This window comes from Penaeus chinensis, chromosome 35, assembly GCF_019202785.1.
Source record: "Penaeus chinensis breed Huanghai No. 1 chromosome 35, ASM1920278v2, whole genome shotgun sequence".
NCBI classification, from domain to species: Eukaryota; Metazoa; Arthropoda; class Malacostraca; order Decapoda; family Penaeidae; genus Penaeus; species Penaeus chinensis.
In genome coordinates this window covers 24,452,194-24,469,693 of record NC_061853.1, presented here as the reverse complement: position 1 = coordinate 24,469,693, position 17,500 = coordinate 24,452,194, and the positions used below count along the sequence as shown (strand labels likewise).

The 17,500-nt window shown below is 35.2% G+C and overlaps 1 protein-coding gene and 1 long non-coding RNA gene across 2 annotated transcripts in view; one reads left to right on the top strand and one right to left on the bottom strand.

Moving 5' to 3' along the window:
• LOC125044311 overlaps positions 1–13,922 on the top strand; it is a 19,577-nt gene extending 5,655 nt beyond the window's left edge. Inside the window, exons 2-3 of the long non-coding RNA XR_007116466.1 lie at positions 703–756; positions 6,774–13,922. This is a non-coding gene — a long non-coding RNA (uncharacterized LOC125044311). The remainder of the gene's footprint in view (positions 1–702; positions 757–6,773) is intronic.
• Positions 13,923–15,929: 2,007 nt separating this feature from the next.
• The window catches only part of LOC125044403 (glutathione peroxidase-like), a 3,481-nt gene continuing 1,910 nt past the window's right edge, over positions 15,930–17,500 (bottom strand). The window contains exons 3-4 of the mRNA XM_047641052.1: positions 17,057–17,200; positions 15,930–16,399 (exon numbers count right to left, since the gene is read on the bottom strand). Coding sequence (XP_047497008.1) covers positions 16,208–16,399; positions 17,057–17,200 — 336 coding nt within the window. The 3' untranslated portion in view covers positions 15,930–16,207. The remainder of the gene's footprint in view (positions 16,400–17,056; positions 17,201–17,500) is intronic.

Sequence of the window (17,500 nt, the reverse complement as noted above, 5' to 3'; positions counted from 1 at the left end):
GGATATGAAATAATATGAAAATATGAAAAAGGGCAAAAAAGAAAAGAAAATTAACAACAAAAAGATAAACCAAAAAAGTAACAAAACAGAAAACTACAAATACCCTCCCCCCCTCCCTCCCTCCCCACCCCACCCCAAAGAAAACTTCACACACACAAAAAAAACGAAATAAATAAGAAGCAACTAGAAGAAAGACCAAAACAAAACAAAAAAACACACCCATGAAAGGGCCCCTCGCTTTCCGAACCACTGGTCCCTTCATTCATATAAAGCGGAGAGTAAATATAAAAAAATGCTCATTTCGTGGCATTATGAGAGACTGGGCAGGAGGCGCTCACAACAGACCATTTTACCCTTTAATGAGGGCGCGAAGAGTAGGTTTCCGAGGTTATGAGTTGACACAGAAGGCTTCCCGACGGCACTTCTCGCGACCCTCCTCTCGGCCGGATATTGGGCCTCGCTCTGGGACATATGAGTTTTATTTGTTTACTATATATGTGTATGTATGTATATATATGTATATGTTTGTATATATATGTATATGTGTGTGTGTGTGTGTGTGTGTGTGTGTGTGTGTGTGTGTGTGTGTGTGTGTGTGTGTGTGTGTGTGCGTGTGGTGTGCGTGTGCGTGTGTGTGTGTGATATACATTATTTTGAGTAATTTGTATAAAACCAATACTAACACATTTCCTTGCATTTCAGAGTTGAAAAACACCATAGAAACACAAATTAACGAAGTGAAACAGCAAATAGAAGGTATGTTTCTCTGAGAACACTTTTCGTATTATAATCATTAAACAATTATGTTAATAAAATGGTCAAGTTAGTTCGTCTTTAAAGAACATTAATCATTATAAAACATGTATTTATTTGTCCTTGTTTCTTTTATTTACTTATTTTTCTTTACCATTTGATAGAAAAAGTGTCCACAGCAACTGATGGTGAGTTAAAAAAAAAAGGATAAAAAGTGCCCCAAGTACAGTAAAAATTTGCATATATCGAAATTTTAGTGCATATGAAATGGTAAAGATGATGTAGAGCGTAAAATAGAACTTGATTGTAGAGTGTAATTCTAAGGAAGGAAAAGATGTAGGTTTCTTTTCAGAGTTGAGGTATATCTATATAGCTACTTAATGTGTAAAGTATTCAGCAATTTATATGTAAAGTATTCAGCTACTTATCTATAAAGTATTCAGGTTTTTTTTAGGTATCACGTAGAGACAGGAAGAAAATATTTAATGTTTATCTTATTTTTTCAAGATGATGTAGTTCATGTTGATGATATTTAGGATTCGTGCTGAAGGCAATTAAATAAAATTATAAATTTATGAAGAATTCTCATCGTATAGTTCGTTATAGGAATTCCAAAAATGTTGAAAGAAGTTACTATGTCAACATTATCATATAATCATTTCCAAGTTTAACCCCCATTACTTTCTTTACCTTTAGCAAACATATTTGTGTGTACTGTTAAATCTACCAGGGAATATAAAGTGATATAAATCTACATGTTAAATGGTCGCAAATAAACATTTTCTTATTTTTTTTTTCCCCTCCTTTCATTTTGGAATTAGTATTTTATATATGGCTTGCCTACTACTGCTTAATATAAATCATATTCTATCTAATAATTACAATTCCATCCGTAGAGTAGTCGATTTTATTCTGGATGTTCTAATGATAAATCTACCTTAATTAGCTTAGCAATTAAATAGCACAATTTTGTGTCACACGAACATATAGCTCCATTTTTTTTTTTTTTTTTCATCTCTTTCTCTCTATTTTTATTAGGCTTTTCGTATTCCATATAAATTCCTTGAAACCCGATTTATCGCTTGAATATTTTTTTTTTTTTTTTTTTAAATAGACTTGTTGTTGTTGTTTTTTTTAGACTAAATAAAGATTTTAAAAATCTCTATTCGATTTGCGTTGTGCTTCTGTGGACACAGAAAACAAAATAAATCGGGATACAGTTATATTTTTTTTTTAGCTTAAAAAAGAAAAATTTCATTGGTGATTTTTTATAAGAGTCTTTGTAGTTTTACAGCAATAATTTGCTTTATATTTACTATAAACTGTAATGCACTGTATTCACAAATATTTAAAAGTCTTATATTGCTGCTAACAATGATGATGATGACGTCTTCATTAGTAATTGTATGATTAGTTTTGTTACTATTGTTGTTGTTTGTGATATCGTTGCCTAATGTATGTTATTATTCGTATACAACTGTTGTCATTATCATCTCGTCGTTTTCGTCTGTTCATTATTAATGATGCCATTGTTGTTGCTCTTATTATTTTCATTATTAATATGATTGTAATTATTGTCGATATCATTTCCATGAATTTATTCTTCTCATTGTCATTTTATTATCATTATCATTAACATTATTAATATCACTATCACCATCACTATCACTATCATTAATATTATCATAATCACCATTATTATTATTATCATCATTATTATTTTCACTATAACTGTCAGTCACTATTATCATCATCATTACTTTTTATTATTGGTATTGGTGGTAGCAGTAGGTGGTAGTAGTAGTAATAGTAGTAGTAGTACCATTATTAGCAGTATCATTATTAGTATTACTATTATTACAGAATTCTTTATCATTATCATTAATACTAGTTGTGTTATTAGTACTTGTATTTGAATTCTGTTAGAATTATCATTATCATCACTTTTATCATTATCATTATCATTAGTGTTGTTCTTATTATATTATAAGTATCATTATTATTATCATTATTTTCATTATTATTGTTACTGTTATTATTATTATCAGTGTCATTATAATCATCATCACTATCATGATCGTTATTATCATTATCATTATTATTATTATCATTGGCATTGTTCATCATCGTTATCATTATTGTCCTTATTATCATTAGCATTACTAATACTATCCTTCGTCTTACCATGATAAAGATTGTCATTTTCATTGTTTTTATCATTATTTTTATGATCGTGATTAATATTATAATCCTTGTTTTTTATCGTTATGGTTACTACTATAAGTTGTGATACTAATTACCACCATGTCATAATTACCATCACCCTTGTAGCGTCATCATAATCATATTTATCGGCAATATTTTCGTCATATTGATCATAGATTTCTCAGTAATAATATACTTTTTTACTGATTGAAGTTCAAGTGTTCACTATCGTTGTTTTTCAACTGTTAAAGATGGCAGTTGCTTTATATGTATAATGATATCATCATGATCATCATTGTTAAAAAAAAAAGAGAGATTTATAAAGCAAAGATATAAAGAGTGCACGCCATAGTAGTCAATTCACAAACTCGACTTTCGTAAGTCCACTCACACAAAGCTTTAGTCGCCAATGATTAATGCGATGACTAACAGAAACTGCTTCCTTTATTATTTATACCATCTTGTTTTTTTCGGAAATCTTTTGATCTCTTTCTTTACATTTAAGTAGAAAAATAATGTAAGGAAGCCAGCAAAATGGTCTTTGAATGCTAAGCACTGAACTGACTGGTCGAGAATATGACCAGGGAAGCGCTCTGATTGGTGCATCGTTGCCATCGATTCCCAGCTGAGTAATTTGAATATATATAACATTTAATAGACCTCTGGGCCCTGACTGTGGTATAAAACGCTTTGCTATTTGATTATTATACCTAGGATGCTGTGGTTTGTACCTATCGGGAAGTAGGTATAATTAGTACACCAGGTTTATTTTCTTCTTTTTACATATATATTTTTTGGTAATTATTTTTCGATGAATGTCACTAACCAATTGTTTGTTTTGTTTCTTTCCCCCTTACCCCCCCTCATGAATTATTAGAAAAATTTCACATTCTTAGCGGTGGTAAGTTGCAGATCAAGTAAGATGTTTGTCATATATATATACATAGCTCTTCTTAAGCTGACTGCAAAATTCTCTCTCTGTCAGATCTCTCCATAGCCGACACTCAAGTTCCTTTTTTTTCACGTCCACTTAATGCAGGGCGTTTTCTCTTTTTTAATAACCATTTTTTAAAAAAGAAAACGATCTAAAAATTGACTTCTGACTTGCTCCGTAGTCAAGTCAAGAAATCCCCCCCGAAGATCCCCTCAAACCAAAATTAATTAATCTAATTCTAATCATCATAAATAATCTCTTAGTCATAAGAACACACAAAAAAACAGTCATCGCCCTGCATTAAATAAACCAAAGATCTTTTAGATAAGATATCACTTGAAGTGACGTTTCCAATGTTTACCTATCGAGAGACTGAATAAGTTCTTTGTACACTCAGATCTCACACTGATCGTTTCCATTCAAACCCCTCACTGGCTCTGTCGTAGTTCCATGTGAAATTTCTCTATGATGGCAATTGGCACAGTCTCCCTTCACCCGCTCAAATGTTTTTTCCGTGTCCATAGATCTCCTGTTTTATATTTATCGTTTTTTGTTTTTTCCTTTGTGCAAAGGTGTTTCTTATTCTTTGGGTTTCTTATTTCTTTGTTTTGTTTTTCTTTCCTTCCTCCTCTGGCTTTTCTATTTCATTCTTACTTTGCATCAATTGCACTGCGTAGTTTTGGAATCTATTTTGTGTCACACTTGTTTTCTGTGACGTATTCAAGCGAATATAACATTATTTTAGATATATATTTTTTTTTTAATCCTACGAATAATTTCACTTTGTTTCGTGTTTGTAAGTTGATCTTGGTACATCCCTGCGAAAAGTACTAACCATCTGTAACTCTTCAAACACCAAGTTATATTGAAACAGTAAGAGTTTCCTTTCAAACCCTTGTAGATCATGTAATAACTCTGTTTTACGTTTTCGTTGTAACAATCACATTTTAGACATATTTAAATCGATTTAGAATTATTACTTGCTATACGTCGGGACTTTGTCACTGTAATCAAACTTTCACAATGATAAACTTTCTTATTCAAAAGGTTAAAGTACAGTCGTTTAGTTTTACATAGATGCGCTTAAGTAAATACAAATAATAATATTGATAATAATTTCCCACAAATTGACAATTAGATTAACTGACTTAATGCTACGAAAATCAGCATAGAATTAGAATAATGTGATGTTGTCTGAACGCTTCATAATGTTATAAAAAAATAAGGATAAATCGTCTCGTCTCGACACACTGTCACCATTGTTGTTATCTGTGTGCGTGTCATCTCTACCTCTCTCTGTCGCCTGTAACAACTATAAGAACCTGTAACTCCTGCTGTGTGGGCTTGATTGCTCTTTAGTTCCCTTTCTCGTCACAAATGTTGCTAATCTATCTATCTCTCTCTGCTGATCCGTGTGTAAAAATGTTGTGGCAAGAATTCGTGTTTCGCGCAGTATCTCATTTCTTTCGCTTTGGGTGTTACATCTTTTTCATTAATTTTATTCAATATCTAAAGAATTATAAAGATATATATATATATATCTAATAACTGTATGACTGTTTGGTTCGTTTTCAGTGTCTGTGCGAGAGTTTCCGGTTGTGTGTGTGCGTCCTGTGTGTGCATGCGTGTCTGTATGTGTATGTACGTTTGTGTTTTGGTTTTGATGTATCCAGCAGTGGACATTAGTGTGTGTGTCTATAACAATTAGAAACCTTTATTTGATGCTTCTTTTTTAATATGAACCCAATGTATGTTTTAAGTTTTATTTTTTCCCTCATTGTTTAACTTCAAATTGATAATGAACGTTACATTGTCACATATAACGGAAAATTAAATGTGTTAGATCTAATGATATGATCGTTAAAGAGATGCCACCTGTTGGTTCAAAAACGTTGACTGTTCTGCTGTGTTGGTGTTTATTCCCTCTTCTGCATCACACTGTTTTCACCACATATGTGTTTTGTAGAAGTGTCCTAGGTGTCACTGCTGAGATGTTTGTGCTATAGAGATTTAAGTGTTTCAAGTTGACTAGGTCAAATGTCGCAGCAATGCGAGTGAAATATTCAAAATGTATTTTTACATATAAATATATGTACTGTATATGTTACATTATGTTTTTTTTTTTTAAGATAGCTTACAATTTAGAAATATTGAAGAACAATGCAAATGTAATTACTGTTTCTGATACATTTTCATTACAAATGACCAAGCAGAAACACCTTTGAATTTAATCAAGCCCAAAGCTTTTATTTATACATGCAGACTATGCCATATTACATAAATGGTATGTATCAACAACGTATACATGCATTACACTGAAAGTTAACCGGGAACACTGTTGTTATTTGATGCACCACGATGATGAAGTCTAAAATGGGTATAGATGTGAGAAGAAAAAAAAAGAGTGATAGAGCGATTGTGTGTGTGTGTGTGCTTGTTTGCGTGCGTGCATGTGTGTGCGAGCGTGCGTGTGCGTGTGTGTGTGTGTGTGTGTGTGTGTGTGTGTGTGTGTGTGTGTGTGTGTGTGTGTGTGTGAGCGTGCGTACATGTGTGTGTGTGTGTGTTTCTTTGGAAGCCATTGTACAGCATGAATATTGTGCACATAACACGTTTCTTTTACCTCTCCAAGATACATTCTAAACCTTTTAAGTCCCACCAATCCATTCGCAAACAATGAAAACAATATAATACTAAATAATAGCATATCAGATGACAATTACAGTCAGTTACAATGATCAACCAAGAAAAATCAAATTAACTAGGATGGAAAGCTAACGTCATTTACAACCCACAATCACTTACAGTCAATAACTATTAATTAACTATTGATTCTTCTCCTTTCTCGTCAAATGCCAGTCTAATCTCTTCCCCGTTTTTTCAGGCAAGTGTATCCTACAGTAAGCCTGTGGAGGTGACCCTGTGGGTGCTCCCGCCGCTATGCAAAACGATAGGCCTACAAGTGTCTCCTCTCTAGGGCGACCAACCACCACTCCTCCCCCACACCTCTGGCCGCGGTACCCCCGTCTATCCCTCTGGGTTTATGGCTCGCCGTGTGAAACCATCTGCAGCAGATACCAAGGGAACCGTTTTCGTCTTTTATTTTTATTGTTATTTTTCCAACTGATGTCTAAAATGAAGGAATTCGTGCGAGCGTGTGTGTGTGTTTGTGTGCGTGCCTCGATTATGGGTCACAGATTAAAATGTGGTCCTGTAGGGGAAGAAGTATGAGAAAGGTTTTCGAAATGAAGAAGGACCCCCCAAAAAATCAATGATCATAAGGGGGTAATAATTCCACCAATGGAGTCGAGAACCCTCTCTGGCCCGTCTGGATTTACATCTTCGCCGGAATGGACGCGGGTTATTATACGCTCATCTCTACAGTTGACTAAAAAAAGAAAAAAACAAATGAAAGCGATTGGTACCTGCACCAGCACGTACGACGCCGGCGAATCAATGATAGGAGGAAAGCAGTATCCCAGACGGTTTAATATTCCCACTAAATTTGCTATGCTAATCAGTATCTAGAATGCACAAAAAAAAGGAAAATAATTTTTTACGAAAATATGTTACAGCAAATGTTGAAAATTTATGAATGGCATTAAAACTAGGATTACTGATTCGCGAAAATTTTTGGATTTATTTTTATTGATTTTTTCGCGCGTCTCGACTGCCTTCAGAATGGAAATTATGTTTATACAGTGTGATCCTTCATTAGCTAGGAGGTGATTTTGTATATAGAATCCCCTTTCTTATAAGTGCTACCAGCTGTTCCCACGAGACCGTTAAGACTATGTACCCTTTTGCATATAGTGAATTTTGCAGCTCACTCAGTGGGTCGCGAAATGGTGAAAGATGTCAACTTTGTAAGCTGATCTGTTTCCCTCCAGATTGATTTGCTTTTTAGGCCTTTTTCACGTCAGTATCTGCTATTAACTGAACGATTTTATGCAAAAGAAAGAATTACAAAACCAAATCGTCCAGCTTAATACTTTCAGAAGAAAAAATAAATACTAAAAATTCCCAAAGAAGAAACATAAATGAAAAAAAAATAAACATTTAAATCAACTATCAAAAAACTATTCTTAACATATGAAAAATAAACAGACAGCACCCCTACCCAGAAAAAAAACAAAGTCTACATCTTTTATCAACATATATTTGTCATTGTTTATTTGGTAATGGAAAAAATGATAATCTATATAAAGCGTAAAGATGCGTGGATTGTTAGATAACGTGTCCCTCTTGTCCCCAGAGGGCGGGACAGACGCAACCGGGCCAGTTTCTCAGTTCCAAGTTGTTACCAAGGTGTAACCCAACGTAATCGTCGATCATCGAAAGCTCTTGTTTGTCTAGCTTATTTATTACAGTGTGTTTATCGAAGTTGAGGTTACGTTGTATTTATGAAATTATAAGGATACGTCTAAGGTCAGGTCATTTTGACTTCATGTAGAAGCATCTCTCTCTCTCTCTAGCTTTTGCCTAGATTTTTTTGTCTCTGTCATCGCTGGATTTTGGTCGGATTTTTCTCATGATTGGTCAAAATAGGTCTGTTTTATTTTTTTCGTTTTTCGTTATCGGTATTTGTTGATCACTTTCCTTCCAGGACGTTCCGAGGGTATGATACCTTTGTTCCGTGTTTGCAATGCACTTTACTGATGATGATTATGGCTGCATTAATATAGATTTGTGGAAAATGTGGTGCGTCATTTGAAAAAAATATATATCATTTTTATTATTATTAATATTATTATTATTATTATTATTGGTGAATACTATTATTATCATATTCTCAAGGTAAGCATCACTTTCATAATTAGCCTTGTGATTACTGTTGTTATCATCGTTAAAACTGTTTGGTTTCATTTTCATTCAATGTTAACTGTTTGTGAATCATTAAGATTCTTGTTGTACTCATTGAAAATTATTGGAAATATGCAATGTTATTGTATTTGTTTGACGTAATACAAACTAACGCATTTAAGTCATGTTAATTAAAGCTTTAAAGTATATTCAAATTGTTACTGAACTTCAAAAGAAAAAAAAATATATGTAATTTTAATCGGCCATTCTGGTAATCAGTCCTGTGTTGTTGTCAGGTGTATTGCAATCCATTTGTGTCTGTGAGAAAATACAAAAAATCTTTCCTTTGTCTTTCTTTTGTATAATGTTCAAAGACGATTATTGTGCATTTTCTTGTTTGAATCATGTATATGTTGTGTAAATAAAAAGTGTAACCTACGATAACCGGCAACCCGAGTCTCGCTTGGCAGAACAGGTGCCAACACAGGTTTTTAAGTCGTATTTTAAGGATCGAGTGAGCTGTCATTAACGAGAAGCGATGTATGGTGCTTTTTAAAAGAAGAATGTTTCAAGAGAATTCTACATTATAGATTTAAACCATACTGACTATATCTACGTCTTTTCTAGTATTTCTCTGAGACTTTCCAAAAAATACTCTTTCTACATATGCATGTATATATGCGTGTATGTATATATATGTATATGGTTATACACAATATATATATATGTATATATATAATCTTATAATCAAATTTTCGTGGCTTTGATATCCAAGCTAATCAGCAACCTGAATACTAAAATATATATATATGACGTAATACCCGAGGCTATATCGCGATAAAAAAAGGCCCATACAAGTTCATCTTAAAACTAATAACTGTGATGGTTAAACGAGATGCAAAAGCAACAAAAAAATTAAATAAATAGCCATTATGATATAGGAAAATCTGTCTTTGTATAGAGTTATTAAGCAGATTCTTTCGGTTTTATGTAAATGTTGATGACACGGCACTGCAAGTTGCCCGACTCCCGTACTTCAGGAGTTCCAGTGTTTTGTGTATCCTTCCCTTTAGCTTCGTCGGACTTGGACACCGTGTAGTGTAACAAGGACAAAAAAAAGCAATGCATGTATATGTACATAATATAGTTAAACAAAAGAAATGACCTTTAGACTAATTTTTGTTCATACGAACTCGTTCATGAGGTTATGTAAGCCCGTTGTGGCTATAGATGTATTTTGAATGGATTAGAAGCCACGTGAACAAATAAAAAAAAGCAGCCCTCACATTTTTTAAATATTCTGTAAGTCAAGTTTTCCCTAAACAAATATATATATTCAACCAGGGGAAGATGTGATTTACAGGAGACTTTCAAGTAGTGTTTGATATAGTGCACACAAGCCGTGCTGTTGTAGTGTATGATACTCATGTTACAGGCCCAAGGCGCGCACCCATGGGCCGGCGTTCCCTCGCTGTGCGCTGACTGGACCTGCGCAGCGAGGCATGAACGCATGCGCTCTGGGTCACAGAGCCTGGTGGCCGCAGATTGTACCCGAATCCCGAATCGAGACTAAGCGTAGGAGAGTCAAAGGTAGCAAGACTGGCTGTCCTCGAGCCAAGGTTCCTCTCACTCGCACTGCACCGTCAGTTAGAGATTTCACGTTCTGTCGAGACAGTTCGACCGTCACTTTTAAAAAAGATGCTTTGTAAAATAACGACGATACTTCAACTGGGCCTTTTTTTATTTACGATATGCCTTGTCTCACCTGGTCAATCGAATCAACGCTGGGAAACTTTTTCTCCCGCTTTTAGTGTATTTCGAACAAGTATTATGCATGTTTAACAAAATTAGAAGTAATGGTTAAATGGGGCTCTGATAAAAAATAAATCTTTATTCTTCCTCATTAAATAACGCTATACATTTTCTCCATCAGTAGAGGTTCAAATTTATAGCAAAACGCTGTCTTGTGTATATCAATCCTGCTCGCGTCCCTCCGACTGAGCAATCGCTATTCTTTTTTCATCGTAAACATTCTAGTCAAAAATCATGAGCAAGAAACAGAAGCAGACTCATAAAACCTGTGGAAATCCTGTCCTGTGTAAGAGAGAGTATAAATTTGTAGACTTTTTGCTTACTGACGCCAGAATCATACCCGTTTCCTTTAATCTAGACAAGTTGTTCTGAACCTTGTTGTTAACTACCGTTGTTGTTGATTTGATAGGCTACTCGTCAGTTATGATTGTTAGTCACTATAATCCGGTAGGAACTTCACGACGCTCTCTGTATCTCTTCAGCAGGCTCTGGCAAGGGGACCTGAATGGCGGCTGCGACCTCCTTGCAAAAAAGTAAAAACAAATCTTCGTTGATTATGCAAAATGTTTTTAAAAAACGTAATGAATATGTCAATAACTGTGAAAAGATCAGTGATTTCGATGTAAGTTTACAAATTCCTTTAGGTCTCTAAATGTCTCGTGGAGAAGCAAGTGATGAGGACTATTTTGTTAACGTAACCCGTCCCCTCTTCTGGAGCCTGCTGTACTATTCCCTTGGTCCTTGGCAAGCCAATCAGAAGGCTCGTGGAACTGAGTTGAGGAAAATTGCTTTTCTGATTGGCTGTTAATGTCACTTGAGTATAAGAACGGTGTGTCCAGGGCGAATGTTCTTACCTGATTTATAAATATGTATGTACATGTTTTGTGGACTGTATTGTCTTAGGATCGAAACAATGATATTATTGATGATCAGTTGATGATAAGCTTGATGATAACGAACCTTAGCTGTAAACATGGCGCTAACTTTGTGACGGGGATCACCTTTTTCGGAACTCAATCGGGAGCCTCACACAATAAACTTGCCACCACAACGTAAATACGAGTTTTTTGATGTGGAAGTCACGTTTCCTCCTGAAGTTGGTGGTATAGAAGTCATATTTCCAAGCGGTGGACATGAGCACCGCCTAACATAATTCTAGGTGCCTGTTAACTTGACGTGGTTGGACCGGAATCCTGTACAAGATGACATAACGAGACGATTGCTTTTTTTTGCGTGTGAGTTAAAAGAACTTTGACTTCTCTACACCTTACCAGCGAGGAGGTTTTCCCCCGTGATCGACCCCGAACCGAACCAGCCTTGATCGAAAATGTTCTTGCGGATTCTTCCTCGCTATTATAAGGTCACGTGAATCAGTTCTTGTACCCATATCGTCTCGTTTGTTTTTTTGAGGTTACCGCCCACCTCGCCAGACTTTCGAACGGAGCCCCAAAAGGAAAATAAACATCAGATGAATAACCACGACGCCGACTTAAATGTTCATTCTTAGCCAGCACTAGTCTTTCACTGCTAACACAGTCTCATATCACAAGATCGAAGTGTTGAGGTTCGTCTAGAACTGCAGGAGTGAATTTTATTTATTCAGAATAATAATAATAAAAACATAAATAATTATTTGCAAACTAGCTGGAATGGGCAAAATTTTCACCTCTTACCTTTGTTTCCATCACGAGCATTGGTTTCTCGCATCTGAACTACAAACTTTGACTCAAACCTGAACATCACTTCTCGTATTTCAATCATTTCTATATATGAACTGTAAAACGACCGTAGATTTTTTTCCGGAAAATTTGCCCAGGAGAGTAGTGTGAACTAGCCGACTATGCACCGCTATTTCTCGATATCCGCATAGGTTCATATTCTCCTTTTAGAAAGATCTTGTATCTATTATTATCCTGTCAGTGTTGTACGTGTGTATCGTGAACATGAAGTACATAGGCCTCCGTCTTCGTCCGGTAACGTGACGTCACCGCTGCAGCATTCTGATGTCATGGACTTTGTGACGTCTCGCGTGACGTCACCATTTGACACTATAATGCCATATCACTTTTGGATGTTTTCTTTCATGTTGCTCTTGCACTTTTCCCTCCGCGTCTCTTGCGTGTGGCGTCAACTCGCTCCAGCGATGTGGACACGGTGCTGTAGGGAGACCTGGGCCAAAATTATATACTGAAGCGTTATCAATAAATCCGTATATAAGATTAGGAAGTTCATAGAGAATGTGAATGGGGAAGCCCGTTGGAATGAGTTATTAGTTAGTTTATACAAACCAAACCCCCGAAAAAAAGTTTAAAAGAAGCCTTGTTGTCTCTTTATCTTTTCATTTCTTTTCTTTCCTTACTTTTGTGTCTCCAATTTTAGTTATGTTTTAGAACGTACATGCAGTATCTCTCTTAGGGAATTTTCACCAAGCTTTCCCCTTTCACTCCCTTACTCTCGAGTTTACCAATGCTAAACATTAGTTAATAGGTATTACTAGTATCAAAGTGTGATCTGTGGGTTTATAGCATCGTGGTATGTCAATTAGGCAGTTTTCTTTCCCTTGTCCTTACAAAAAAAAAGAAAGCTAAATGCAATGACAGAGTAACCGAATAAAATAGAAAGAGAAAATGGAAAAAATCAAAGAGCAACTCTCGTGTTTCTTTTTCATTCGATCGGTGGACATTTTCCTTCTTCTTTTTTTTCTTTTCTTTTCTTTTCGTGAACAGAAACGTGTTATCATTAATTTTGTCTGTTTTTTCCTGGTTATCAAAAGATCCTCTTCGTCACAAACGCGTCGGTGGTCATGATTTGTAAGGGTGATTGTAATGGATAACAAAATTACCCTTCGTTTTGATGAGATGACTGTGCAGTGTTCCCTTCCCTCGAACACTGTTAACGTTTTTTATGTAGGATCCCTTCTCTCGCCTCATAGAAAAGTTGTAGGCCAACAACTCACAATATGTTCCGTAGTGTCGTTAATACATGTTGATTTTTTATAGTAAATATGCGGTTTCGCAAACTGATCAGAGTGACTTTTAAACTTTTTAGATATATCATAACAGAAGTGTTTGTAGTGGTAACAAGAGATGTAAATCATAAGTATGTCCATAGAATTGTCTAAGTATACCCTACAAAATATCCAAAGCAAGCCACCTTCGCCCATTTTCTGTAACAATTTTCACACACGAGGAAATAAAATAAAAAAAATACAAGAACATAATATAATAGGCATGAGTTTTTATCATTGTTATGGGTAGAGGAGAGTATTCTTTAGGTAGCTTTACCGATGTTAAAAATACCTGTGATGTGGAAAGTTACTTGGTAATTAAACCTTGTTTATTTTAAGCCCGCTGAGACGGAGCAAACCCTGCCACTCCCTTTACAGTCACACTATTGTAATAAATAAGATACAGAAGTATGAGGTGTTTTTCTGTCCTTGACTTTAGCCTTAAGAGTTATTTAAGAAAAGGGATGATACTTATCACTGTTTATTTGTTTTTCTATCTTTTACACACACACACACACACACACACACACACACACACACACACACACACGCACACACATATATATATATATATGTGTGTGGGGGGGGGGGGCGTGCGTGTGTGTGTGTGTGTGTGTGCATATATATATATGTATACATACACACTCACACACATGATACATATGTATGTATGTATATATACATACATATATATATATATATATATATATATATATATACGTGTATGCATGAATATATATATATATACGTGTGCGTGTGTGTGTGTGTGTGTGCGCGCGTGTGTGTGTGTGTATGTATGTATGCATTATGTATGTATATATATGCATAGATACATACATCCATATGTGCATACACGTTCCTATAGAATTACTACCTCAAAAAAGATTACGACTATATATCTCTTAAATATTTTCTACAAAAGTCAATATTGCACACAACAATGATTACTGATTAGAACAAAAAATCTATGCAAACTTTATTGGCAGAAAAAACAACGTTTGTTTACGAAATATATGTTATGAGAGAAATCATAAGAATATATAGACTTAATACATGTTGAAATATGAATTGATAAACCACATAAAAACACAAAAAAGTCACAAAATCATTATATTTTAATCACACTCAATTAGCAGCCGTTGATCATGTTAATAATCCTAGAAAAAAAAAATCAAAGAATGTGATATGACGAATTACAAACCGCATTATTGGCGAAAAAATAGAAATCAGAAATATATATGTATTTTTTGTATCTACCTAACTCTCTATCTATCTCTCTATATAATATAGACATGCATATATATAAAATACATACATATATATATATATATATATATATATATATATATAAATATGTGTGTATGTATATTTATACATATACGAGTATAGATACATATACACACACACATATATACGTATGTACATATATGTAATCCTAACAGTGCACTGTTAGTATTTAAGGTTTTTATGGGTATTCACGCTAAATCCTAAAAAGGACTCGGGGTAATGAAAGTATAGACAATGACAAATAAATCTACGGGACCTCATCGCCACAGTTGACAGCATATCATGTTTTAATGGCGTATGATTTAATTGTTTCATCTATAAAGTTGATTATGATGATTATGAAAAATTAAACATAAATAGATAAAATTAGGTAAGAATAGATAAAAGAAAAGCAAATCTTCATACAATTTGCGAAGAAGTTGATATAGGAAATGTCTAAAAAACAGAATTGATGGCTATTGAGCATCCAGTACACACGAATCAAATACTAGAATTCAATTGAGTGTCATCACTGAATGGCAATGAGTATGAAATACGGAAAAGGAATAATCTTACAGCTACTGATAATAGATACCGAATAAGAGAATCAATAAATCAAAGAACAGAATCAATTTTCAAAGAAATAGATCAGTGCTATTGATAAGCGGAATAAAAATAAGCTGATAGCCTTTCATGAAAGAAAATCGAATAACAAAATCAATATGAAAATAATGATAAATCCAGCGCTCCTGACAAATACAAAGCGGGCCGAATAAATCCTGGACAACCGATATTTTTGTGAAGCCGAAGACGGGGTCAGTTCGGAGCCGTCTCTTTCGAACAGACGGACAATTGAAAGGTTCTGAATTGTTAGTTTTTTTATAGATTATTTTCCCTTTCTTTAACTCTTTCTATATATTGTTTATGTCTGGGTTTTTTATATTATTTATTTCTTTTTTTGTTTCATTACTATTAATTTTGTTTTATTTCTATATTCTGTTCAATTTCATTTAAATTTATCATTTTATTTTTTCCCATTTTTCTTTTATTTTGTTTTATTCCATTTCGTGTTCGTTTCATTCCTCTACTTCACTTTGCTTTATATCCTTTTATATCATTTTATTTTGCGATGTATGAATTTAAAAAATCCAGTCATGTAATAATAATTTATTGATCAAAATCAGTTTTGTTGATCGGCACGGAGGTAGATGTTCAGCCCCGCCTCCACGCCCACAGCCACGCCCACAGCACCCTTGGGACAGAGAGACGGGCGAGCAGAATGCACAAGAGCCGCCCGCCCCTCGCCCCCCTCACACACCGCCCTCCCGAAGGTTTACGGCGATGCGGTCATACGTAAGGGCACTCGTAGGCGTGGCTTCTGGATCAGGAGACAAGGGCTTTCCCTTATAGGCCAAGTTTACAGGTCCTTTCTAAGCATTAAGGAGGGCGTTGATGTCCGCCTTCAGGTCCTCCGGGTCGACGACGGACGGGTGGTACCTGTAGACGGGTTTTCCTTCCCTGTTAATGAGGAATTTTTCGAAGTTCCAGTGGAGATCTCCGACCCGAAGAGGCTCGTAGTACAGACCCGAAGAGAAGTCCGTGTCTGTGTATTCACAGCCGCTCTATCAAAGGGAGAGAGGAAACTGTTAAAAGCACGCCATAAAATCAGCATTCATATCATTTTAAAAACAAGTCTCAAATTTACTTTCAGGGAAACGGATACTTCAGCTCAAGATAGGACTCTAATACAAAATATTGCACACAAGCTTAGCCCAATATACCACAATGTATCGTCCCTGTAAAGTTCCTAAATTTAATTCAGTTTCAGTGTTCCTCAAATTTAACCCAATCGGCACGTATGGCAAGAATAAATGCCATGCCTAATGTAATACAAGCTTATTTATTGTACTTACACATTGATGGCTCTAGAAGTGCTTAGCCACAAAGGAGTCAGTTATTAGTCCTACCTATCTCATCTGTTTACCCTTTTCCTCGACTTTTGGAAATGGTCTTTTGCATCATTTCATCGTCTTAAATGTTATCGAAATTTTAATAACAATAGTGATTATAACATCAATAACAATAATAACAGTATTGATGTCAACTGTCTTAAAAAGAAAGACACATTGTCCCGCCAATTCAAGGAATGGGGAAATCAGGATTTATCAGTAGGGCCTACTGATAATCTCCTTGCTGGCTGAGCACATGTGAAGCCATCTGTATGTAACAAAATTCATAAATCCGGGGCGGTTGGCTAATTTATCTTCATTCAGCCTCACCTTCAAGAACGTGTAGATTGGGTCCTCGCTGTCCCCGTTGACCTGCGTCTTCTGGAAGATGGTCATCTGAGGCTCGAAGCCGCCACCCGGACGGACGTAACGGACGCCATTTAGGAGCTCATCGGCCGTGGCTCCGGGCTCTTGCTGAAACGTTACGTCACATTGGTATTAGGGGAGAACTTTGAATCATAGGCTCGATTTTTAGGATATTCTGTTTGGCTTTATAGAATTTGTCACGTGAGCACTCGTGACGTGTTAATTAGGCAGCCTCTAGATGTAAAAAAAAGAAAAACCGACAACTCATCCGATTCCCAAATTTATTTACATTATATGTTTTGTATTTTTAAAACTGGTATATATCTCTGTTGTTTTATTACTGAAATCTACTGCCTTAAACGCCACTTTTTTCCCTCAAATTTTCTTGAGATTGAACGGAGAATAACT